Genomic DNA, 26,595 nt, shown 5'->3' on the forward strand with positions numbered 1-26,595 from the left:
TTTCATATCTCTGTTTCTAATGGTGCTACTCTGCCATGCCACCTCAAGACTCTTACCAAATGCCCACACCTTCCACTTTTCTCTTTTCCTCCTGCTTTCTCTCTCATTGGATTTTTTCTTACCATCTAGTGTTGTTGTTGTTGAGTCGTTTAGTCATGTCCGACTCTTTGTAACCCCCTGGACTAGAGCACGCTAGGCATTCCTGTCTTCCACTGCCTCCTGCAGTTTGGTCAAACTCATGCTGGTAGCTTCGAGAACACTGTCCAACCATCCCATCCTCTGTCGCTCCCTTCTCCTTATGCCCTCCATCTTCCCCAACATCAGGGTCTTTTCCAGGAAGTCTTCTCATGAGGTGGCCAAAGTATTGGAGCCTCAGCTTCAGGATCTGTCCTTTCAGTGAGCACTCAGGGCTGATTTCCTTAAGAATGGATAGGTTTGATCTTCTTGCTGTCCATGGGACTCTCAAGAGTCTCCTCCAGCACCATAATTCAAAAGCATCAATTCTTTGGCGATCAGCCTTCTTTATGGTCCAGCTCTCACTTCCATACATCACTACTGGGAAAACCATAGCTTTAACTATACGGACCTTTGTCGGCAAGGTGATGTCTCTGCTTTTTAAGATGATGTCTAGGTTTGTCATTGCTTTTCATTGCCATCTAGCCTAGGGAAATCAAAAGCTTGCACACCAGTTCATGACATTTCAGTCAGCTTAATAAAGGCACCGTCTTAATATGGGCCCCCCACCCCCTCTTATGGGCCTTTATTTGTAGGGTGACTGAGATGAAACATTCCTTTGGGTACCTCTGACTTCGTGAGGCAAGCATTTTCAGAGACACAAACCACACACGCGATACAAAACAAAGTAGAAAGCACATCATCACCCCCACTTTTTTTTGTCTTTCCTCCTCTGCTGTGAGACTCTATATACCAGTGTTTCCCATACTTCGGTCTCCAGCTGTTTTTGGACTACAATTCCCATCATCCCTAGCTAGCAAGATGATCGGGGTGGTGGGAAGCGTAGTCTAAAAAACTGCTGAGACCCAAGTTTGGGGAACGCTGCCCTACGCAAATGTCACAGGGATGATTCTCAGGGTCCCTTCCAACTCAACAATTCTATGCGTGTGTATCTCAAGTTGTATATGCGTTACTCAGTTACAGTGCTGTCATCTTGAAACACGCATGTACGGTCCTGTCCCTCGGTCTCCTGAGGGTGTGGGAAGTGCCGGGGGGGGTGCAGTTAGACCAGATCTCTCTTATTTGGGCCCCAAACATGCCTGCTCTTCGCCCTCCTCAAGTGTTTTTGCCTGCCCTTGGCCTGTGCTAATATTGCCTGCTTGCTTGGATGGGTGGAAAGGACACCATGTTGCCCAGAGAGGTAAGTATCCCAACGACTGCTCTATCAACTTTTGCCCGCAGGCTGAACAAAGGCCCCGACCCCCCGGGTCAGACAAACGGTCACTCCAGCTTACTGTCCCCAGGCAAGCTGGAAAAGAGGCAGACTTAACTCAGCAGTCACTACAACTTTATTAAGACAAAACTCTTACAAGCCATAATATATAAAGTGCACATAAGTTGCCAGCAGCAAAGCACAGAGACACAAGCAGCCAGAGGAGTTGGGAGGAAGAGGCCAAGACAAGAGTGGCTTTGAGAGATACTGCTCTGCCCCGCCACCATTACTCCAACACAAGAGCAGTTCCATTAAACTTCCTTTTGGTGTGTGTTGTGGGGTGGGGGGTGGAAGTAAGCATACAAGTCCACAATGCTAAACCTGCTTTTGTTACCACTCTATAAATGTTCTGGGAGGGGACTGGAGGCCTCTGCCCCTGCCAACCTCTGCGCCGTGCCTCGAAAGTGTCAAGCGATACAGGCTTGCATTATAAGAGGGAACAGAATGCACTATGGATGTGAGGTCCAAACACCCAAACAGCTGCACAAACAATGCCTTTTTATGGGTTAAGGTACTTTTGCAACGGAGATGAGCAGATGAAGCGCCTATTACTATAGGCCCAGCCAGCCCCTAGCAAAGTATTAAAACTTGCATCACCTTAAGACAGTGGCTGGTTCAGCACTGGATAGCTCCTTTCAGAAGGAAGCAGCTCACTTTGGCACATCAAGCCATTGGTCAAATCAGAGAGTTACAGACCTTCCCACTGCAGTCTGCCCCAGGAACCATATTCTCCTTAATCTAAAGTTGGGTGCAGAGGTAGCTGAAGTGGGAAAGTGCATTTGCATCTATTTTATTTAGCTACAACCCCATAGCTAATCTCACACTCCAAATGCACCTTCCCTGCTACCAAAAATGACTTGCTGCTATGCCGATAGCAATCCGAACGCTAGCCTTCTTCATGGCTTTAGGCAGCATTTAACACAGTGTTTCCCAAACCTGGCCCTCCAGCTGTTTTGGGACTACAATTCCCATCATCCCTGACCGCTGGTCCTGATAGCCAGGGATGATGGGAGTTGTAGTCCAAAAGCAGCTGGAGACCCAAGCTTGGGAAACCCTGATTTAATGCATCGAGGAGTTCTTTTATTAACTTCGGCATCCAGCGTGCACGCATGTAATCTCGGAAGCAGGCTGCTGCCCCAGAAAGCTCCCATCACAATTAGTCAGTTTCTTCGCATTTTTACAGATAAGGGCTGCTGTGGCGGGCCCTGTATGAGCAACAGCCAGGGAGAGGAGGAGGACTGCAAGCTGGCAACTACTGGACCTCATTTTCTCACAACAGAATCAATATCCGTGTTGGGAAGCACAGTAAAATGGTTTGAGCGACTATGTGTGTGATAGATGTCCTTGTTTCCCCGCCACCACGAGTATTCAGGTGCTGGGGAACAATGAGCAACAGGGAAAGGGGCGCAGTCACTGCTGCTTAGTTCTTTCTGTGATTAATTTCTGAGAAAGATTTGGGAAGTCTAGGCTGTCCAGCAATCGCAGCCCCCCTGCCTGGAAAGCCCTGATCCCAGATGACAGAGGGAAGGTTATAGCTATATGGGAGAAAACGCACTCTACGCATGTTTAGACACTATCCATGGTATTACTCTACATGTCAAATGTAGGCCAAGGGACAGGCAGGGAAAGGGATTTGGCCAAGGAACCCTTTCAAAGAGTGTTCTACTTGGGATAAATGTGGGAGCTTCTCCAATTAGGCAGCTATCTTGATCTGAAATGGCTGAAAATCCTTCAGACTAGGCCAAAATGTTGCTCTCTGCCAGTAGTAAGAAACCGCTCCCTGATGACGCAGGAGATAATTCTGTAGAATTCAAAAGCTCTGCATACTACTAATACGAAACGCAGCCCCATAGTGTAAAACTTCTTTCGCCACCTCTAAATGGACAAGACTGTCACACGCAGCAGCTGCTATGCCAAACTTTGAGAAGAACGTCTTGTCTTCTGCTGGTGCCTGCAAATAACCTCAACAGCAGGAAAAGCTGGCTATTATTACTGCCGGAGCTGATGAGGATCCAGCCCTTACAGTAATTCATGCCATCGACTCAGCTTTCCACCTTCTACAGCTCACGGAGAGCCCAGCTCTCCGCGGCCGACCCATGGTGGAGCAAATTATTCTAAAGTGCATGCTAACTTTTGTTTTGTACATCAATAGGCGGGGGGGATCCTGATTTCTGAGGGAGAGGAATTTGGTCAGGAACAGACTACACATCCCATCATCCCTGGTCACGCTGGAAGGGGCAGATGGGAGTTGTAGTCCCGACACCAACCCTGAAACAGCATTTCGTAAGGTTTCATTCTAGCTGGGACACGTACCCTCAAACATCCCTTGCATGAAACCTCCTGCAGCTTCAAAGGTGCTGATATATTTATTTATTTATTTATTCATTCATTCATTTAAAAGCTTAAAGGGGTAGGACCTGACCAAAAACGTGAACTCAGCAAATGAGGAGGAGTGTTGCCAGTGCTGCAAGGCCTGAGATTCTGCTGGAGGGCTTGGGAGAGGACAGATGATGAATAAGCAACTTCCTTGCTTCAGAGGCGACGGGAGAATTGCTCACGAGACTCTGGGGGAATTAAGGCTTGTAGCCACAGAGTCATTTCTTAAAAACAGCGGGTCTTGGGCAGCGCAGCTGCAGCACCATTCTGCGCAGTCGCTTTGTCGCTACCGGCAGGGACTCTTGGTTCAGCCTCGCAGGACTGAAAACAACCGGGGCTTCCTCTGGACTCTGAGAACGCTTTGTACTTCCCGTCTCCCAATATCTAACACATACTGACGGGATGGAAGAGACCCGATTATGGCTAGGGAGGAGAAGCCCCATTACGCCCTAATGCAACCAACAGAAGGGGTTAAATCACCACCATGGGAGACCCAAACCAGAGCCGATGGCGTCTGCGCCCCGTCTCCCGTGCCATGACGCCTCCTACAACCCTCTGCCGCATCTTACTGACCCACTTTACCTGCCCCAAACACTCCTCCTCACCTTTCTGCCCACATCTCTATGTGCTCATGCTCCTTGCTTTTAACTACAGCTCCTTAGCCTATACAAATTCCTTGCTCCCATGACCTCCTGTGCTTAGCACTTCACAGCCCGTCCTTCCCTGCAGGTGGGGTTCTTGCTTGTGTTGCTCTTGCCTGCAGAGAAGGGAGGAGGCAGCCAGAGGAAAATAAATCGTCCTACAACTCAAACCAGGCTTCCCCGCAAAAGACCAACAGAGCCCACAAAGCCCAGCGTCCCAACCCCAGGCTCATTCTGCACGGGGCAGGGCTCAAAACCCCTTTTCAGCACCTCTGAATTTTCCTCCGACGGCAATTGAGAAGTGCTCCCCAGCTCAGGCCTTGGAAGTCAGAATCTCACTTCTGTAGGAAGTTTGTCGGCCTCTCCTGCTCCTCCTTTCCTTCTCTGAAGAGGGACCTGGATGGAATGAAGCGCTCACGACACACACAGCAACAAGGGAAGCAGCATGGCTAGGGTGCGGCGATGCTTGCTGGGAGCACGGCTAGATTATTTCGCCTTCTCTTTCTATGCCAACGTATTTGAGCGCGTCTGCCTGGCTGTACCTGCGGAGAAGAGAAAGCAACGTGGACTTTCCTCCGCAACTTCTCAGAACCTCCCGGAGCTAAAAAGCTTGCGTGCCTTCCCTGTTGCGCGCACTCTCACCTGTAATCGAAAAAGAGTTCTTCGCCGGCCTGGATTGCTCTCTTGGCAAAGATCCCAATGCGGTGGTCTCCGTTCACCATGACCACTGAGTCAGAGCAAGAGGGAGCGCGTCAGTTGCAAGGCCACATCAATGTAGGACAATCGCTCCTCCCTCCCTCCCCCACCAGCTCCTCAGGGTCCCAGCCGCCCACCAACCATCCACATACGTAGTCCCGAGTTCAAGGTACTTGCTAAGACACAGCAAAACTTGGGATGAAGGTTCCAGATGGTATCTTCACAGCCAGAATCTACTTTTGCACATAAGCATCAAACTGGCATAGACAACAGTAACTGGTTAATCCACCCCCACCCCCATTTTATTTACAAAGACTAGAAACCCAAAAGCTTTTACTGAACGCTAGGATCTATTTCTTAAATTCATTAGACAGCCAACAGCTATCATTATCTTTCTGCCATTCTGCATTTTGCAAGAGGCACTCAGTGAAGTGAGTGGCTTCCAGCAGTATCTGAATTAGGGCTTTCAGACACTGAGCCTTCATCCCATCTAAGCTTCTTGTTTCTCCCCCACAGCTGCAGGATGTTACTCCCTTTCCCCCCAGAATCCCTGATAGGGCCCTCGTATCTACGGGACCGCCTCTCCTGGTCTGCCCCGCAGAGGACCTTAAGGTCCATGAACAAGCATAGTTTAGAGGTCCCGGGCCCTAAGGAAGTCAGACTATCCTCCACCAGGGCCTTTTCAGTGATGGTTCCAACCTGGTGGAATGCTCTGTCCCATGAGACTAGGGCCCTTCAGGATTTAACCTCCTTCCGTCGGGTCTGTAAGACAGAGCTATTCCGCCTGGCCTTTAATTTGAATTCAGCCTGATCTTTTATTTCCCTTCCCTCCCCTTCCCCTTTTATGAAGATCACCCGCTCTGAGACCCCACAGCTAATTCTCCCCTCGCCTCCTCGCTGGCTCAAGTAGGACCAATTCAGCCAGCTAGCCCTGGGGATTATCTAAATTGATTTTTGAATTTTATTGTTATTCATGTTTTTATACTGTATTTTATGTTGCTTTTATAATTAAGTGTTTTAAATTTGTTGTTAGCCGGCCTGAGCCCGGTTTTCGAACCGGAAAGGGCGGGGTATAAATAAAAAATTATTATTATTATTATTATTATCTGTGCTCAAAACCTCCCCTTTCAGGAAAACCGATTCTACTGAAGATTTCTACTTTCAAAAACCTGCAGCCACATTTCCGGGAGTTTTGACTACAGAACTGCTTCGCTGTGGTCCTCTTTATCTGACCTGATTATTTAAAAATGTATTCCCTACCATGTCTGCTTTATTTATTTATGGGGGTGGGAGGATGAGAAAGACACCAAAGGGCTATTCTGCTCCCACAGAACAGTCGCTGAGCCCACCCATCTTACCTTTGGCATAACAGTTGGGGTTGACAGAGTGGTTTGCAAACCGGATTTTGTTGCCTTTCCGGGTGGCGTCAACAACGAAATCTGTCCGGGGAAGAAAAGCAGAGCTAAAGAGACCACAGACACTACTGGGCCCTATTGAAAAAGCTGAACTGCCTCCCTCCAAACCAAGCAGAGGGGCTGGATATTTTGGGGGGAGGGGTTCCCCCATTGCCACTACCATGCGAATTGCTTCCCCCCCATCCCCTTCCCCTTCCGTCACTCAGGATTGTGTCACTGATCCGACGCGGTCAGTTACCGTTATTGAGGTTGAAGAGGAAGCTGGACATGTACTTGTCATAGACCTTCCCACGTCGGTCAGCCTCATCTTGAGAGATGAGCTGAAGCAAGCAAGGAAGGAAGGACAATAGATAAAAGCCAGTGAGTGGGCAAAAGGAGACCAAGTCAGATCCTGTCAAGCAAGCAGATAGGGTTGTTACAGGGATCAACCTCCCTCAAAGAACCCCTAGATCGGGCAGACAAGAGCCCCCCCCCCCAAAGCGGAAAAAGACCAGCACACATTCCCTGCAAGAAACAGCACAGCGGGGGAGCTAATACAGTCGTACCTTGGATCCCGAACGCCTTGCGAGTCAAACGTTTTGGCTCCCAAACGCCGCAAACCTGGACGTGAGTGTTCCGGTTTGCGAATGTTTTTCGGAAGTCGAGCGTCTGACTTGGCTGCAGGAGCTTCCTGCGGCCAATCGGAAGCTGCGCCTTGGTTCCCAAACGTTTTGGAAGTCAAAAGGATTCCGTTTGACTTCCAAGGTGTCTTTGACTGTATAGTCATGAAGGAGAAGAGAGCACCTAACCCTAGCTCAGCCTCACTTTCCCGTAGAACGGCAAAGACCACTACCTATGCGTTACAATATCCCCCCTCCCCTAAGAGTTTGAGAGAATAGCATCATGACTGCCTGGAAAGTTTCCCCCAACCACAGCCCTCGTCAGCTGGCCACAAATGATCACAAACGCAGAGGCTGTCTGCCTGGATCTTCAAGCCCCAGGTGCCATTACTTAGAAGGACTGCTGACCCAGGAAGCGCCCCCAAAATCCAATGGTAGGCAATTTCCAGCTGCCTCATCTTAGCCTTTGGGCTATGGGGGGACGGCAAAACCAGAGCTAGCCACAAAACGCACTTTGGCGAAGGATTTGACAATTGCACAGGTTTCCCATCCAACGCCAGACCTGACCAAAGAAAGCTGCGCTTCCTCCACGAAGTCCCTTTCCCGCCTTATGAGATCATGGAGGTGGGATGCCAAGAAATCTTTTTAATTTGCTGCCCCACCCCCTCCACCACCAACAGAGCAAAGGTAGGCCGCGCCAGAGAGGAATTTGGAGCTCCCATGCCACATCCTGCCTCCCAACTCACCTCCCCGCAGTACTCAGAGATAAATTCATTCTTCTGCACCGCCTCCTTGATGAAGGTTCCCCACCCGGCAACATCCGATGGGGCGAGCAGCAGGTGCTAAGAGGAGGAGAGATGGAAGGTGCCTCAGCCTGCCCTGCCGGGTCCCTGGGAAAGTGGCGGCAGACCACACTGACCCAGGGACTCAGAGGGCTGGGAGGGACCAAATAGGTACTCCAGGCCCCCTTCAACACATCCGTTATCCACTACCCACATCCGTACTGGAAGACGCCTGTCCTTCAAAGACCCCCAATCCGTTGATGCTCTAACTCAGGCTTCCTCAACCTCGGCCCTCCAGATGTTTCGGACTACGATTCCCATCATCCCTAGCTAGCAGGGACGATGGGAACTGTAGTCTCAAAACTACAGTTGAGGAAGCCTGCTCTAACACACAAGCTCCCAATCCGTTGGTGCTCTGAGCCTGGAGCAGCAATGCTCAGAGGATCCCCTTTGGAAAAGCAAGCTGCTTAGCCCTTACGGCTGTGGAAATAAGCCCAGTGATGCTTGTCGAAGCTGTGAAACTTACTTAGCATTCCCATTAAAGAATGGCATTGGGGTTGAGCATTTCTCTTCTTTGTTTTTAAGTGGTTTTTATCTGGTTTTTACAAATTCATTCACGCTCAAAACCGCAAATAATAAGAATTACACAAGATTCCTCCGAATCTCAACACTTCCCTCCTCCCTTCTGTGGGTTCTGTAGTTAACTTTTTCAACTGCGTTATTATAAATCCTCCTGTTTTCCCATTCCTCCATCGTATCCGAAGTCTATGTAACATTACAAGAGCTATTTAAGACCTGCCAAAGGGTTGAAGTGTTTACGGCGGTCTGTTTGCTTCCGCTTGCTCCTCCCCATGGCTATCGGAAGCAAACGAGTTACGCAAAACACATCAGTCTGTGCAACTGATGTATTTTGCATAGCTCAGTTTGCTTCCGCTAGCCATGGGGAGGAGCGAGAAATAATGAGAAATGCTTGGGGTTGAGCATTGGTTATTACTTCTTGCTCCTCCCGATGGCTAGCAGAAGCAAAAGGAGTTATGCAAAATACATCAGTTGCACAGAACTCCTATGCAGGCTTTCCCCGTTCCGCCCCCACCCCTTCCACAGCAAATTCAAATATCCACATCAAATGTCCACACCGACCCACAGCATGCAATCTCGACTAACCTTCTCTCTCCTCCCCACTCTCTGAACAGAGATATACCTTCTTAAGACCCCGCTGGATGCTGCAGTTCTTGCAAGAGACCACTTTGGATTCCCAGTGCTCCGAGGCGCCGCAGGTCAGGCAGAGGTCCGGGTCACACTCTCGGACCGCCAGGTAGCACGGGCACTGCTTGGTGTTGCACTGCGTTTTGCACCGGCAGCCTGGGAAACGGTTCTGGCCTTGCGGGAGGAAAGAACAGAGACACATTTCAAAGGGACTCGTGCGCCACGAGAAAGACGGAAAACAAACCCACATGAGGCCGAGTGCCTGCCCACTCTTCCTGGAACGCCACGCGCCAGGATTTTCAAGCCTCGCCCCTTACAGTCGGGATTGCACTGGCAAAACTTCTCGCAGAAATTCTGGGTCACGATGCACGGGCAGGAGCTGTCGCAAGGGTGGTCCGGGTGGTCGCAGGGCTGGTAGTTGTACACCTGAGTGGAGGAACTGTCTGCACAAAGAGAAAGAGGGGGAAGCTGTGATCTGAGCCCCGTGGAAGTTTGAGGGTCTGACAGACAGGAGACCCCCAACGGACAGTGTGCCCCACATGCAGAGGGCCATGCTCAGCTTCACCTAGCGCTAGAATAGGGCTTGAACGACAGGAGGCTACGCTTTTGAGACCTTGGCAACCACAACTTCCCCGTTAAGGGCTTTTCTTTAAATAACACGAAGGGCAATGAGGGAATACCTGCTCTGACTTGAATGGCACTGCCTTAGGAGAAGCGACAAGGGGATTCTGTTCAAGATTCAAACAGGAAAGACAGGCATGGCAAAACTGGGTGCCTGTTGACATTCTGGACCCCCCCCCCCAAATTTCCAGTTGGGCAGAAAATCGAACCGGGGCATTGTTGGGGAAGAATGCACAGTACCTTTTTTAAGTTGGATCTTCCGACAGTGAGCAGCCCAGAGCCTTTGTTGGAGACAGGGGCAGGGGGAGAGAGGAGAGAGAGAAAAGAATGCCCCAGTGTGACGTTACCATATGAAAGTGCTGGAGGTGAAATAGTTAAACAGGTTACCCTATCAGAACCCAGGGGGTGGAGCCAGAGGGACTATAAAACCAGCTCTGGGAGGGGCAAAGGGTGGTGTTCGTTGGGAGTTGGGTGGTTGGTTGGAGAGGGAGTGAATTGGGCTTAGAGTTGTGGGTAGGTTGAGTTAGTGTAACAAAATAGGCTGAGTCGGAACAGTTAGGGGCTAGGCAGACAAGTAAATATAGGAAAGTTGGTTTAGTGAGTGAGAGCAGGTAGCGGAAGTTATAGGTCTGGATAGGCACCCAATGAATGTAATTGACTGCTACCGTTTATGAAACCACACGCTTGTTAAACTGCAATAGATAAACAAAAGTTTATGTTCCAATTTAACCCCGACTGGACTCAGTATTGTACCAGGTAGGGCCTGGGTGGTGGCAGCGGGAAATAAAGTGGTGGCACAGGGATCAATAGACGGTGAAACGTCCAGGGACCCTGTGTGATCGCCACACCCAGTTTTAATCCTGATGACACACCATGCTGAATCCCCATGGCTCAGTAGCTTCTATCCTGATCTTCCCTGACACATCCTTCCCCGAGGAACTGGCAGCTGGGGGAACAGCAATATGGGCGGGAGGGGGCTTTCCAGCCAAACAACACTCAGACAGGGGTGTGGGCATGAAGCAGCCACATCTTAGATCTTTGACCCCTTTCCTCAATATGTGTGGAAAAGCAGAAACAACAGCTAGGGATTCATTTGTCCTGGGCAATCCCTGCCCCGCCATAGGCTTCATCAAGGGGCAACTATATTCTGTAGCCCAATGGAACTATTTTTACGTGGGACTTCCTCATGAGCCTCCTACTGGACAGGCTGTCCTGGCCACACACCTGTGCTTCCTCTTCTTCTTCTGGGAAGGATTCAAGAGCTCATTCATGGGCAGCTTCATGATCAAGGACTCCTTTACTGCAAACTGAAAGACCTGCCAGGAGAGAAATGCGGCTCGTTCAAAGGACTCTCAACGTCAGGAGCTTTGCACATGCGATGCCTGGTGCTGCTGCCGGTCTGGTCTTCCCAGCCACCCAGAGGTCCACCATACCTGCTTGCAGGTCTTGGTTCCCAGGAGCCGAGAGATTGAGCAGAAGTTGTTGAAGTAAGTCCCGTGGAAGACGCGGAAGAGGGACTCCTCGGCTCCGGTCCACTCGACAGGCTCCAGCGGCATGTCAGCCATGAAGGGCTGCGAAGAGGCAGGGCTTAGCTTCGGCTTGGTTGGGGTCTGGCAACGTGAGTTTGCCTCTAGGGCAACACGAGAACAAACACAAAAGGTTGGAAGAGAATCCGCCTAACAAAGCAAGCTGCAAGGGAGCTACTGGTCCCTTTTGCCGCGGGACAATCCTCCCCCCCAAAAAAGTAGGCTTTTATCAGATGCTTTTATCTCTAACCCCACTCCAGGCTTGAACCTGGATGCAGAAAGCAGGTTCTGGGATTAAGCTGTTTGGAAGTACCGTATTTTTCGCTCTATAAGACGCACTTTCCCCCTCCTAGAAAGAAAGAGGAAGTGTGTGTGCATCTTATGGAGCGAATGCAGGCGGGAGGCTCTGCTCAGCACTCCCTTTAAAGAGCCGCGTGGAGGGTGTGTGCGGCTCTTGGGGGCTTTTCCCCGAGGAGGAAGAAGGGCAGCCCAGCAGTCCCTTCTCCCTCCTCGGGGAAAAGCCCCGAAGAGCCGCATACACGCTCCACGCAGTTCTTTAAAGGGAGAGTGGCTCTTGGGGGAGCCTTCATCCCGCTGCCCGGGGCTATCGCATAAGCCAGGACAGCCAGCCGCACAGCGATCCCGCTAGCTGTCTTGGCTTCTGGCTTAACACGCGGCTCTTGAGGGAGGTGGGGGAAGGGACAGAGTGCATGGCTCTGTCCCTTTCCCCACCTTCCAGAAAAGCCCCCAAGAGCTCCTTTTCACGAGCTGACGGGCTGCCCTTCTCCTTCCTCGGGGAAAAGCCCCCAAGAGCCGCACACACGCTCTACATGGCTCATGAAAGGGAGTGCTGAGCAGAGCCTGGGATGCATACAGCCTCTGCTCTGCGCTCCCTTTAAAGAATCTTTTCCCCCTTGCATTCCCCCTCTAAAAACTAGGTGCATCTTATGGTCAGGTGCATCTTATGGAGCGAAAAATACAGTGAATTCTGGAGGAACTCTGCCTTGAAAACAGCAGGCTACGCGTCTCCTTATATCTGTTTAACCAGCAACCCCAAGAAGCACAGGGAAATCTTGCTCAGCAGGAACTGTTGGAGGCCACGATTCCTGCAACTCCTGCACACACACACACACACACACACACACCCTTCCCACAGGGCAATGAGAAGATCTGTCAAGTACCAGAGGAACTGGAGGCCCAGTCATTGCCTGTGTCTCGGTCGCTATCGCCTTCTTTCGCTTCGTTGCTCGTGGAGGCGGAAGCGCTGGAAGTGTTATTGAGTGTGAGATGCCTGCGGCGACGTCGTCCAGAGCACTTGGAACGCGGATTGTGCAGCACAGCAAACTCCTTGGCTCCCTCCTATAAGCAAATCTTCATTAGAAGAGTCCACACAGAGACATGGGGATTCCCTAGTGCTGCGTATCTCAAATTTGGTCCCCCAGCTGTTGTTGGACTACAACTCCCATCATCCCTTGCTAGCAGGACCAGGCTAGCACCTGCCTTCGAAGTTTCTGTTGTTGAAGAAGAATGGTGGGTTTCAGGTCAGTATCAGAGTGCTGGGGGTGGGGAATTTGAAATGTTCTTCCATTAGCAATTATTTGCCAGTAATGCTTCTATATTCTACACACAGAACAAACAGGTCATTCTCAAAGTAAAATAATAAAAGGATGCCAATCTGAAATAAAAAGGGCTTGCTTACTGTGATTTTTGTAAGCCACATTGTGAGCCTTTTGTAGCTAAAGAACAGAGCTTTTAAATAAAATTAAATAAAACAAACATTCGGAAACCACCTGGAGAACTTAACACTCTCCCAAGACATTCTAGTGCTGGCCTTACAAGTTGCCATTCTTCAACAAAAGAATAAGGGAGACTCTGGCATTACTTGGAACTGATCAGGAAATTTGATCCTATTCATTCAGGTCAGAATGGAGGCAACAGTTTCATTTCCCACTTACAGGTGTTAACCAGCACAACAAACCAAGGATGACTGTGTTATCATCACTTGTTAATGCTGTGAATGGCTGCTACACTTATCTTGTATACATTCAAGGTTTACACAGAAATTCTCACAGACTATCATTTGTCTCTCTCTGTCAATGTGTGTGTGCATAAGACAGAGAGAACGAATAGTGCTAACTCTAATGAGTGGATTGCGGTCCAATAAATGTGCTAGCCTTAAAAGGTGCTAAAGAATTCCCCTCTCTCTTTTTTTTGCTCCAACATAAAGGTAAGGATAAAGGGACCCCTGACCATTAGGTCCAGTTGTGGCTGACTCTGGGGTTGCAGCGCTCATCTTGCTTTATTGGCCGAGGGAGCTGGCGTACAGCTTCCGGGTCATGTGGCCAGCATGACCAAGCCGCTTCTGGTGAACCAGAGCAGCGCACGGAAACACTGTTTACCTTCCCGCCAGAGTGGTACCTAGTTATCTACTTGCACTCTGACGTGCTTTCGAACTGCTAGGTTGGCAGGAGCAGGGACCGAGCAATGGGAGCTCACCCCGTCACAGGGATTCGAACCGCTGACCTTCTGATCAGCAAGTCCTAGGCTCTGTGGTTTAACCCACAGCGCCACTCGCGTCCCTTTGCTCCAACATATACCACCCTAGATTCTTCACTTCTAAGTGTTCTGAACAGAATATCTTCTTCCTAAGTGTACATCTCTCTCCCACCCTAACGTAACCTCTACCCAACATACCAACCACAGGAAGCACTCTGGCCCGCAAGGCTCCATTTCAATTTTGGTTTCTCTGTTCTTCCGCTTGTAAACGTTGGGAGTAGCGTGAAAAGCTAGAAGACAGAAGTCATTTTGTCTGGGTTACAATGAGAAGCTGACGAGATCACCTGTTGCTCTGATCCTCATCAGAAGTCCACCCTCCCCCTTCCTGTGAGAGCACCCCAAATCCAGCCCTAATTAATAAAAGTTACTTTTACAAGTTTGAGAGAACTTGGTAATAACCCCACCCATATCCAGCACACCAGTGTTAAGAATGCAAGAGTGGGGTGGATTAGGGGGCATTTAAGAAAGAAAATCTATCCTCCCAAAGAACTTGAGGAATTGCTCGTGTCTTTCACATGCTGCTAATTAATCTTGCAATGTTTCATTATGGATGAATAATCCCAATTGAGCCTGGCTGGCTGAGGTTACCACTAGGTATTGCAAGAGCTAACCCAGGGTTTCCCAAACTTGTGTCTCCAGCTGTTTTTTTTTTGTATTACAACTCCCATCATCCCTAGCTAGTGGGACCAGTGGTCAGGGACGATGGGAACTGTAGTCCAAAAAAACCAAAAAAACAAAAAACAGATGGAGACCCAAGTTTGGGAAACACAGAGCTAACCAATAGGAATTTTAACTGAAATGTTCACCTGCAAATGAATTATGGTTTGTAATCACGACATGTGTTTTACAGATTTTGTTAAACCACTCTGGGGTAGACAGGTGGGTGAATGGATAAGCAGGCAAGTGGGGAATTTCTCTAGGGCAACTTTTTGCAGAGGCACATTCCAAATGGTGGGTATGGATACATTTACAGAGGAGAAGTTGGATCCTGCTAGGAACCTGGCAAGACAAGATTGGCTAAGATCTTTAGGGAACGTTTCCCATGTCATAGGGAGCATCTGTGCCAGCTCAAATACTTGGATGTAACCGCTTTGGAATAGCCACTGCTTCCCCTTGAATTTGAAAGCCGGAACAGAAAAGGTTGGGGTGAGAGAGGCGGGGATTGTGTCGGAAACTTACGATGGAGGAAACAGTCGTACTTGAAGCAGCGCCTGCAGAAGAGTGTGTGGAAAGAGTGCAAGGCCTGCTCACGCTGAACAGATTTGGCACACGGTCCATCGATGTTTGGCGTGCATTGGGGAGGGAGCACATTCGGGTCAGACTCTTTTGTCAGTTCTCTGTATCTGTGGAGGGAGTGGGGTGGATAGAAAAGTCACTCGAAGGCACTCAATAAGGTGCTCCAAATGATAGGATTGCTCAGAGCCAGCTGGGTGGACGGACAGTTTGCATCGGTGACGGACTTAAAAACACCTGCCACTTTCTAAAATTCTTCCGCCATTTCAACCCTGCCATTTCAGGGTTGCCTTGTTAAGAGGCAGATGCCGCTTTTGGTGTTACTCAAGCACAAAGCACTATGCCCAGGAATACAACCGGACACCTTTAAGAGAGCACCAGACATCTGGACAATCTTCATTATGCTGCAGATTCTGGGATCACAGAGTCAGAGCAGGGCAGAGCCAAGAAGACGTCTAATCCAGCTCCTTTTATGAACCACATTCATCCGCTGCCCAGTGCCCAAAGATCAGCCCACCTGGTCCAGACCTTAGCATGCAGGAAGCCAAGTCCATGGCAGGGCATAGGCCTACAGAGCATATTGCTCAAAGGTTCATTGGACAAGCAAGCGGAGTCTCACACTGCAGTGGCAGGAGGCCAAAATAAGACAGCACACACACCAGGATCATTTCCATGTAGTAATTAAGGGGAAAACCTTGGTTTAAATTGAGCATCTCTACCTACACTGCAAAGGGACACGGGTGGCGCTGTGGGTAAAACCTCAGTGCCTAGGACTTGCCGATCGCATGGTCGGCGGTTCGAATCCTCGCGGCGGGGTGAGCTCCTGTCTTTCGGTCCCAGCTCCTGCCCACCTAGCAGTTCGAAAGCACCCCGAAGTGCAAGTAGATAAATAGGTACCGCTTTATAGCGGGAAGGTAAATGGCGTTTCCGTGTGCTGCGCTGGTGCCGGCTCGCCAGAGCAGCTTCGTCACGCTGGCCACGTGACCCGGAAGTGTCTCCGGACAGCGCTGGCCCCCGGCCTCTTAAGTGAGATGGGCACACAACCCTAGAGTCGGACACGACTGGCCCGTACGGGCAGGAGTACCTTTTACCTACACTGCAAAGCAATGGGTGAAACTCACAAGTTAAGCAGTGCAAACCATGTATTCCAGTTATTGATCCTGGGAATTTATAACTCCACCTACTCTTATAACCCATGACTAGAAATGCCAAAAGACTGTGTCAAGAATAAAAAACGGCTACCTTTCCTTCATATCCTCTGGAAAGCCGTTCTCTGGGAACATTGACGAAAGAGCAGTGAAGATCATGTCGTTTGGAAAGTGCTTCTTCAGACATTTCTTGTTGCCTGCATCACAGGGAAGGAGGGAAGGGGGGTGATTTCTGAATTAAAGCACTTTATTCCCCTCCTGGAAAGAGTCTTCCAAGATAGGAGTGGCCCAGAGCAGAGTTAGAAAAAACCCTATAAAAGTAAAGCAGATGCTCATACAAGCATTAGATAATACGCCAAGTGTAAGATAGAGGAATCCCTCAATTTTATTCTGCAAACAGGTTACATGGAATTATTGTACGTAGCGTGCAGGTAGCCACTCAAGGCTTCCCATGCAGCAAAATACACACGTCACGGCCATCTTGATCTGCATGTAAGTTGAAATTTAGTTCTTACAAGAAAAGGAACTTCCGCATACGAATTGTGGAGTGTTTGCAGCAGCCCTTAACCTGCTCCTTCTCAGATCAATAGCAGCAGCCTTGCTAGTGACAAAAAATGCTAGCAAATTTAGCGAAATTTGCGTGGGGTGGCTTCCATAAGGTGACATCATTTCTGGGGTGATACAAGAGCTGTGAATTTTAGCAGAAATGGACTCCGATCTGTATAACAAGGAAGGCTTGTATGGTTCTGACAGCATCATGGTGTGCCGTAATAGGAGGGGGGAGGGTGATACTGGGAGGGTAACTGGTTTACCTTCCACAGAAAGCCACTTCCTCTTCCGGGTGACAGGCAGCTCGTCCTTCGCCGCTTCCTGTTTGCCTTCCACAGCATCGTGGCCTTCCTCTTCCTCCTCAGAGTACTGATTGAGTGCATCCACCAGCTCCAGGAACACAGCATCGCTGATCAGGACGGACGTCGAGAGCATTTCTGGATGGGAGAATCAGGCAAAAGGTGGGATGGCATATACTCAAGCGTGGAAAAGATGCAGCTTCTCTGTCATCACAACGACGGTGATAATGTCGACGATGGCACACAAATTCAGTACAGTGGTACCTCTGGTTACGTCCGTTTCATGTTACGTTCTTTCAGGTTACGTCCTACGGAGACCCAGAAGTACTGGAAAGGGTTACTTCCGGGTTTCGCCACTTGCGCATGTGCAGATGTGCAAAATGGTGTCACGCGCATGCGCAGAAGTGGCGAATCGTGACCCGCGCATGCGCAGATGCACCGCTGCGGGTTGCGCTCTTTTCATGTTGCGAATGGGCCTCTGGAATGGATCCCGTTCGCAACCAGAGGTACCACTGTACGTGCAAGCAGAGTAGTGTCCGTAAGTGTGATAGACTCTTCCAAAAATGAAATGCTAAGAACTCAAGGAATCTCCCCTCCTGTCCACCAGCCACCACCACACGGCCTCTTACATCCCTGTTGAAACCTATTGCCCTCATTACCTTCCTCTCCATGGACTTTGCCGTCATAGTTGTTAATGAGCTCCTCAATGAAGGTTTCATCCTCCTCTTTCACCTCGTCCCCCATGTAGGGGATGTTGCACAGAACGGTTTCATCCTCCACCTGCAAACGGAGTAGACACAGCAGGTGGTTGTCCCTTGTCCACTCACCAGGAGCGCCTGCAAATGGCAGATTGCACGGCTACCTTAACGAGATCCCAGAGGGGTATTTGGTGGTCTCGCTGCATAGCCCCTTTCTTAGCACCAGAGAGCAGATCTTCCTTCCTCAGTGGGAGAGAGGATCCTGAATGCAGTATTCCCCTCTCCCACCCTCTGATGGCAAGGCCATGCACACCTGCTAGAGATTTATCCTTTCCTGTAGAACAGGGTTTCCCAAACTTGGGTCCTCAGCTGTTTTTGGACTACAACTCCCATCATCCCTCGCTAACTGGACCAGCGGTCAGGGATGATGGGAACTGTAGTCCAGAAACAGCTGGAGACCCAAGTTTGGGAAACACTGCTGTAGGATGTGGCGTACACGGTTCTGATCCTACCCACTTGGAAGCAGCAGGGCATTTTCAGGATTTCTGCTCCCTAATTATTTGTTGGTCTCCTGGATTAAATAGTTTTGAGGTGGGGAGACAGCTAGACAAAGTACTTCCCCATACACCAGCACACACTCGACCATTGCAAGGTGCACAACTCACTCTTCTGGCTATCAGGCAAAGAGAAGAGACAGCCTTGAGAGGTGCAGCGAGATGACAAGTGGCAGGCTTTTTATAACCTTACCATCTGCATTACTGCATTAAAGGAAAACATTATGAAAATGATATATAGATGGTATATTACACCAGTAAAACTTGCAAAAATGTACAAAACATGTAAGAGGTGTTGGAAATGTAAAGAAAAAGATGGTACATTTTATCATATGTGGTGGGAATGTAAGAAAGTGAAAAGCTTCTGGGAGTTGATATATAATGAGCTGAAAAAAATGTTGAAATATACATCTGTTAAGAAACCAGAGGCTTTTCTTTTAGGAATTGCCGGTAATGAAATAAATAGAAAGGACCATAAACTTTTCCAATATGCAGTAACAGCAGCAAGAATATTACTGGCCCAGAAATGGAAACAAGAACAAATACCAACGTTGGAAGAGTGGAGAATGAAGCTGATAAGACTATGCAGAACTTGATAAACTGACTGGGAAGATCAGATATCTACGAGATCAAAAGTTCATCGAGGACTGGGGAAATTTAGTTGAATACTGGGAAGGTATAAGTGATAATGAAATAACGCTAGTGGCATTTAGAGAAGCTCTGTAACAGCATAAGAAATATTGTAAAAAGGCAAAATAGAAGTGGGGGGGGTAGGTATAAAGGCAATAGCAAAATTTGGAAATGTGTAACTGAAGAAGTTAGAATTTGGATGATTGGCAGAGAAGCCGAAGGAAGTCAAAAACGGAAAATTTAATAGAAATTGTAATGTGGTATGAATGTATGGAAAATTAATAAAATATAATTTGGACAAGTGGCAGGCTTTTTATAACCTTACCATCTCAACCCAGATGCAAGAAGGCAACTGGGGGAAAGAATGGAGGGGGCTCAACAGCTGGAATGGAACAGCTGGAATGGATTGTTTCCTGCTGCCTCTGCACCTGGGTTTTTGCGAAAAGTTCCTTATAATGTGGGAATCTGAAGAGAGGCACCTCTGCTAGCATGCCTTATCTATCTCTTCTCACTCTGATCCACTCTGTAGGTGGGCAGGGAAACAGCCTCACATTGGAGGAATAATAATAATAATAATAATAATTTATTTATATCCCGCCCTCCCTAGCCGAAGCCGGGATCAGAGCGGCTAACAACATTAAAATGATACAACATTCTAAAATCATTTCATTATAAAATCAGTTCAAATCAAATTAATGGCAACCATTGGGCTAGAGTTCTGTGAGGAATGCCAAAGGAAGGGGTCAGACTGTGCCTTGGCCAAAGGCCTGGTGGAACAGCTCTGTCTTGCAGGCCCTGCGGAGAGATGTCACGTCCTGCAGGGCCCTAGTCTCTTGTGACAGAGCGTTCCACCAGGCCGGGGCCACAGCCGAAAAAGCCCTGGCTTTGGTTGAGGCCAGCCTAACCTCTCTGTGGCCCAGGACCTCCAAGATGTTTTTGTTTGAAGACCGTAAGGTCCTCCGTGGAACATACCAGGAGAGGTGGTCCCGTAGGTATGAGGGTCCTAGGCTGTACAGGGCTTTAAATGTTAAAACCAGCACCTTAAACCTGATCCTGTACTCCACCGGGAGCCAGTGCAGAAGGTATAGCACCGGGTTAATGTGATCTCGCAGAGAGGACCTCGTAAGGAATCTTGCCACAGCATTCTGCACCCGCTGGAGTTTCTGGGTCAGTCTCAATGGCAGCCCCACGTAGAGCGAGTTACAATAATACAGTGGAACTCAAGCTTCTACTGGCAGACTATTAGTGGGACTTTTTTTTTATTCTGCAAATCACGCTGGACCTCCTCAGTCCCACAGGGGGCAGAGTGTGAGAGATATACCACCCCTTGCAGCACCCCCACAATATAGCCGGGCAATATGCAAAGCAGTTCCATTTCCCCAACCAGACACTAAAGCCTGAATCAGGAACATTTGCTCAAAGTAAGAAGTCCTAACGCAAAACTGTTATTTGCAGCAAGGGATTCTGTATATATGGTGATAGCTTGTCACCTACCATGAAATTCTGCTGAAGCGGGGACCAGGAATACATGATAGGCACCAAAGCCACAGTGTTCAGAGTCCGCATGAACAAGGTCTGGGTGGTCAGACTGGGGAAAATGCTCTCGACTGTGCACTGGAGTGGTGAGAAAAAAATGTTACACAGCTGACAGGTAGCAATTTATTCAGTCATCCAATGCCCAGGTAACCTCAGCTCCACTGACTCTCAATGGTTGCTCAACCCAATTGAAGGTGCAGGTTCTTAAATGCCAAGGCCCATCTCCCAGAACATTGAAAAACACCAACATACTGTACTGTAGTCATTCTCTTTTGACCTATAAGACCCTGCTGATTAGTCCTCTGCGTTCAATCAGGCAACAAATTAAGATAATTCTATTCAGATGGGAATCTAGGGTGGGCTGTGACCTGGAATTGTGCTGCTGTGTTAAAATGGGCTTGATCTTGTTTGCTGTCAAGCCATAACAGTGGTGCAAGAGTTGGTTGTGAATATGCAGAGAACCAAACCAGGCCCCTTAAATATGGTCAGGTGCACCTATTTGTATTCCTTGGAAGGGCTTCAAGACATGAGTCTGGGGAGAAGCCCTCACTCAGATTAAACCTGCTCAACCCACAAGCGCACTCTCACTACCTCTGTCCTAGAAAGGCAAGTCTCTAGCAAGAAGGGACAAGAGAACAGCGCAGGCTGAACAGAAATTCTCGACATCTGTTGTTTTGTTCAACCTCCTCTATTCTCTAACAGAAATCTGTTCCACAAAATGGAACAATGGCAAGGAATGAGGGGCACATGGCAGGAGGTAACAGCATTCTAAAAACAATATTTCTCTTTTCATCATCTAGGTCTCAAAGAGACTGTCGTAACTTCCTTTTGCATCATCACTGGGTACAGCTGAGCAGAAGGGACTGCAACTAGCCAGCAGGAGGAACTGGAGTACAACTAAGCAGGAAAGCCTTTATACTATTGAAAGCAAACCATTCTATCCAAACCCATTTCTGCATGTTTCCCTGGTTTTGTAAAGGTTAGCATTTTTTATTGAAAGTTCAGACTGGGATTCTCCATGGGACAATACTTTGCATGAGCTGGTCTATGCCACACTACTTAAGCTTTTCAAAAGCGCTTCTCCAATTCATTATGAATAAATTGTGAACCTGAGATGTGGAACCTGTGGCCCTCCAGATGTTGGTCAGCTCCTGTCAGCACTGCCAATGGTCAGGGTTGATGAGGATTGGAAGCCAACATCTGGAAGGTCACAAACCCTGCTTTATAATATGGCACTGCAGAACACAAAAAAGCAGAGATATCTTGGTGTGTGGATACAAATCCTAGGGGAGGAGGCACAGAGGGTCACAACATGGCAGACTGGCACATCCACAAAACCCAACAGCTGCCTCCTCAGCATACCTGTTTGAGAAAAGGATTCCCTCCAACCAGCTTCATTGATTGAATAGGTTGAACTCTAAGCTTCTTCCAGTCTTCGTTCAGAATGTTTATCTTCTCCTGAACCTTTGCGTAGTTAGACACAAACAGCGCCTAGAGAAAAAGAAGATGATTGATTGCCAACCTCGCCCTTAAGAACTTTCCAAATCTTTTTGCCACTGGGGAAGAAGGTGCTCCATGGAGACTGCCTGAACTTAGCTAGCAGGAAGTTGCTGTTAAGCCCGCATCCCTGATAAAGGAACAATTAACGATCTTATGCAGGTTGGCAGAATTTCAAATCCACACAATTTTTATGCTGGTTCAGCGGAGAGCAATCTCTCCCACATAACAGCCTGTAATGACACCTGCTTACCTTCGGTCTCAAATATGTCACCATATCTTTTCTATCAACCGGGAGACCTCCTTGCTCTCTCACACATTAATAAGTGAGTTCTGGTTTTCCTTAGTTAATAATTTTAAGATTTTAAAAAAGGCAGTCATTCCCCTCATGGCTCTTTACCTTGGCTCCCATGTTTGCTTGCAGCCTCTTGAGCTGCCTAAGGCGCATATATTCTGACTTGACCTTCCTTTTCCAGTAATGGATGCATTTGGACGTTGGTACGGCTGGAATCTCCATTTTCCTGGGGGGAAGACAAGAAGGAGCATATGAGCTATGTGAACAGTAAATGGAACCAGAGTTGTTGTTGTTGTTGCTAATATTATCGGCAACAAATCTCTTTCTCAAGAAAAGCTGCATCCCTCTGTTCTGTATCATTCATGCAAATTGATATATTTACTTGTTCTACATAGCTATTAGTCCCGGGAAAGTAGGAAACCTATGGCAAAGGAAGCGGGAAATTCCGATCAGCTGATATTCCACTCGGAATTACCTCTGGTTCTTGTTATTTCACTATGCATTGCTCCTACTTTGTGGCTTCTCTTCACACCAGAGTCCTCTCCCTTTATAATAAAAGCTTGCATTCTCTATCATGGTTATGAGAAGTTGGTAAAAATAAGACTTAAGTTTTAAGCTTTAAGGTTTTTTATAGTAAGATAAGATTAAAATAGATTAAGGTAATGTAATGACAGAATACTATGAAATATGGAAAGGATTTGCTGCGACAATTAATAACCAGGATACAAAAAAAGGGAGGAGGAGGAGGTCAAAGAAAGAAGGTAATGACAGTTGAGGATTTGAGAATGATGGATTTGTTTTTGAGTGTTTGTGGTGTATTTTTGTTTTTTGAACTTGTATTGTTTGATGTGGTTTGTTTTTTTTCTTTTTCTGCCTTGTTTTCTTTTGTAACTCTAAAAAATTTCCAATAAATATCATATTAAATATATATATATATAATAAAAGCTTGCATTCTCAAGTTGCTGAACTGCACCCATTAACAGCTTTTGTTTGGTGCAGTTGCAAAGCTCTAATCATAAGGTGAATGGGCCCTTAGAAATTCAATTAATACAGCACCATCACTACCAACACTTCTGCAATAACTTAAGAACTGCAATGGCTGAAGTATGTGGGGATTTCAGGATGCAATCAAAAGGGTATAATTAGAGTTTTGAAGGCAACGAGTGCTTGTGATTAACAACTAGTTGAAGAGGATGGCATGACTCCTTCTCATACAGCTGAACTATGAATTGGGGAGGCAAGGACTCTAGACCCTCAAAGAATGCAGAAGCCACAGCAGAGAGCAAGCAGAAACTGCTATAGATCTAGACATAGTTCTCTACTACAGTGAAGAGCCAACCACGATCTCTTTTTCTTTTTTTCTTTCACTAGGAAGAACAGGGGAAACGCAAAAGACCCTTTCATCTCTCCTCATTCAACAGAACGGAGGAAACCTTGTAGATCAGCTTTCTCCAACAGTGCTGGCTGGGGCTGGTCCAAAATACCTAGAGGGCACCACATTTGGGAAGGCTGTTGTAGGCATACCTGGGCGTTTTCAGGTGCTTCCATCAGCACCATTTACATCAGAAAGCACAGAAACCTGCCTAGATCAACACTTGAACAAGAGTCGAAAATAAAGGGGTGGAGGAAGAAGCAAAGAAGCTTCGCCTATTGCCCACAAATTCCTCACACAGCAGCCAGGAAACACACCACAGAAAAACAAAAAAATCTGAGCTTTTCACACCGATTTCTTTTTCCACACATGCCTCTGCCGAAGAAGGCCAGGAAGCGGGGGAGAGAAGGCTGAAAAGCGCAAAGCTTTGGGAGCCTTTAGAGGCATGGGAGATGCAAAGAGCCCTCAGTCCCCACAACGGCCAGCCCCAATGCAACCCTGTCACCTTAAGGGAAGATATCCTGAAACCCCCCACCCCACCTCCTTTTCGACCCCCTTATGGGAAGATGTCCCTGACACCCCCAGCCCAACCCCCACTCCTTCTTGCACCCCCTTATGGGAAGATGTCCCTGACACCCCTTCCTCCTTTTTGCACCCCCTTATGGGAAGATGTCCCTGGCACCCCTTCCTCCTTTTTGCACCCCCTTATGGGAAAATGTCCCTGACACCCCTCACCCCTTTTTGCACCCCCTAATGGAAAAATGTCCCTGACACCCCTTCCTCCTTTTTGCACCCCTTATGGGAAGATGTCCCTGACACCCCTTCCTCCTTTTTGCACCCCTAATGGGAAAATGTCCCTGACACCCCTTCCTCCTTTTTGCACCCCCTTATGGGAAGATGTCCCTGACACCCCTCAACCCTTTTTGCACCCCCTTATGGGAAAATTTCCCTGACACCCCTTCCTCCTTTTTGCACCCCCTTATGGGAAAATGTCCCTGACACCCCTTCCTCCTTTTTGCACCCCCTTATGGGAAAATGTCCCTGACACCCCTTCCTCCTTTTTGCACCCCCTTATGGGAAGATGTCCCTGACACCCCTCAACCCTTTTTGCACCCCCTTATGGGAAAATTTCCCTGACACCCCTTCCTCCTTTTTGCACCCCCTTATGGGAAAATGTCCCTGACACCCCTTCCTCCTTTTTGCACCCCCTTATGGGAAAATGTCCCTGACACCCCTTCCTCCTTTTTGCACCCCCTTATGGGAAAATGTCCCTGACACCCCTTCCTCCTTTTTGCACCCCCTTATGGGAAGAATTCCCTGACATTCCCACCCCTTTTGCACCCCCTTATGGATAGAATTCCCTGACACCCCCACCCCTTTTTGCACCCAACCCCTTCTTGCACCCCCTTATGGGAAGATGTTCCTGACACTCCCAACCCCCACCCCTGCATGCACCCCCCCGCCACAAACACATATTTTGAGGGGGGTCCCTCTCCCCTCCGCTTCCTCCTACCCCGGAAAACCGTTTCCCCACACCCTTCCCCGCCATTTCTGAGGAAGGGGCTCCCCATGGCACCCCAAATTGCCAATGCTTCCCCCCTTCCTCAGAGGTCCTTACTGCATAGGCGTGGCGGCCCCCCCCCTTTATTCCTCAACCCACCCCAGAGCCCCCCCCCTCGAGGCCCCCCCGTCACTCACTCCACAGACATCGCACTCAGGTGACCTACAGAGACCACAGAAGCAAACACCCCCCCTCCTCCTCCGCCTTCCGATGCGCGCATGCGCGGGGAATCGCGTCACCGCTTCCTCCTCTCCGGCTCCCCGACGCGGCCCTCTTCCCGCAAAGCCACGCCCCCTTTGCCGCAGAGACCCATAGACGCTCAAGGGTAGAGGTGGCGCGTCGGGGGCGGATTCCGGGATCCGTAGTCGTTTCCTCTCGTGCGGTGAATTAAGTGGACATTGGCAATTGGGGGGGGGGCGACACGTTTGTCTGTCTGTCTGTCTGTTTTCAAAGTTTTTAGCGGGGCTGCGTCTGGGTAGCAGGCATGCCCCCTCCCCCCCAGTTAAAAAAAACAGAGCAGCGAAGTAAGACATTTTTTAATGTGTGTATAATTTTTATTAATTATATTTATTAAATATTTATTAAATATTAAATATTATTCCGTTTTACGATTTAAAACATTCATTTAAACAACCTTAAAATGTCAATGACTTCCCTTCTTCCCTTTCCATGGTTCAATTTGCATATCATAAATCCTTGCATATTTTACATAAACTGTACCATTCAGTATTCCATTATTACACCCATCAAATCTTGTTTACGCTGTTGAATTTATCTGAATCCTGCCCATGTTTTCAAATATACACAACCCCCCCATATATTCATTAAACGTTTTCCAATCTTCTCTAAACGCGTGTTCTTCTTGTTCTCTTATTCTATATGTTAGGTGTTATGTACTGAAGTTCTCACTCTGGGCCAGCAGGGGGATACTATAGATAGTTTTCACTCAGGTCCACATATGCAAATCAGGGATTGAAAGTGACGTTCAGTGATTGGATAGTTACAGAAAATGGTTACTGTTGCGTTCTAGTGGAGCTCTATATAAGCAGGCTAGCTGAGCCCTTCAGTTCAGTTCAGTTCAGTTCTGTGAATAAACAAGAGCTGTTTGAAGAATCGCTGTGTCATCTGATATGTTCACCCACAATTTAACATAAGGTGCGCAAGCTGCATATATTGCATCAGTTTACAGTAGTTGGGAAGAAGTCAGACATTCTCATCTCCTCTAATTTAAGGCATTATTTAGAGAGAGGATGGTTTTGAAAGAATTAAGGGTTTAAAAGGGGAACACCTCCGCATGCCAGTCAATGTGTCCCATGTGGTTTCTGCATGCGACACGGTTTTGGATCTGAATTGGTTTT

General features: G+C 48.3%; 1 protein-coding gene across 4 annotated transcripts; it reads right to left on the reverse strand.

The window, feature by feature from the left end:
* Positions 1 to 1,505: 1,505 nt before the first annotated feature.
* Positions 1,506 to 25,501, reverse strand: EZH1 (enhancer of zeste 1 polycomb repressive complex 2 subunit). 4 transcript variants are annotated; one of them, XR_014001265.1, is made up of 20 exons: positions 25,375 to 25,501; positions 22,410 to 22,530; positions 21,875 to 22,003; positions 20,471 to 20,590; positions 17,754 to 17,874; positions 17,059 to 17,232; positions 16,341 to 16,443; positions 15,045 to 15,208; positions 14,004 to 14,095; positions 12,491 to 12,668; positions 11,217 to 11,413; positions 11,008 to 11,099; positions 10,024 to 10,064; positions 9,480 to 9,605; positions 9,158 to 9,336; positions 7,921 to 8,016; positions 6,814 to 6,966; positions 6,519 to 6,599; positions 5,107 to 5,191; positions 1,506 to 5,006 (listed from the first exon to the last, which is right to left on the reverse strand). XR_014001265.1 is itself a non-coding variant. In XM_081166305.1 (20 exons), exons 1-20 carry the CDS (start codon positions 25,455 to 25,457, stop codon positions 4,946 to 4,948), a joined length of 2,325 nt encoding a protein of 774 aa, XP_081022431.1. In that variant the 5' UTR covers positions 25,458 to 25,501; the 3' UTR covers positions 1,506 to 4,945. The 4 variants fall into 4 exon arrangements, 3 of the variants coding, with proteins under 3 accessions (XP_081022431.1, XP_081022430.1, XP_081022432.1); XM_081166305.1 differs by having other exon boundaries at positions 6,814 to 6,895; XM_081166304.1 differs by lacking the exons at positions 1,506 to 5,006; positions 5,107 to 5,191 and having other exon boundaries at positions 5,701 to 6,599.
* Between the last annotated feature and the right edge of the window lie 1,094 nt (positions 25,502 to 26,595).

Source organism: Podarcis bocagei, assembly GCF_964188305.1.
Source record: "Podarcis bocagei genome assembly, chromosome: 13".
NCBI lineage: Eukaryota > Metazoa > Chordata > Lepidosauria > Squamata > Lacertidae > Podarcis > Podarcis bocagei.

What these genes read in the sequence shown, in the direction of transcription:
- EZH1 (XM_081166304.1), bottom strand. Translation starts at nt 25,457, where the DNA reads ATGCGCGCATCGGAAGGCGGAGGAGGAGGGGGGGTGTTTGCTTCTGTG. An exon ending in CTGAGTGCGATGTCTGTGGA is followed by an intron (nt 22,531 to 25,374) that starts GTGAGTGACGGG and finishes TCTTCCCCCCAG; the next exon opens with GAAAATGGAGATTCCAGCCG. An exon ending in GAACCAAGACCTGCAAGCAG is followed by an intron (nt 11,100 to 11,216) that starts GTATGGTGGACC and finishes CTCTCCTGGCAG; the next exon opens with GTCTTTCAGTTTGCAGTAAA.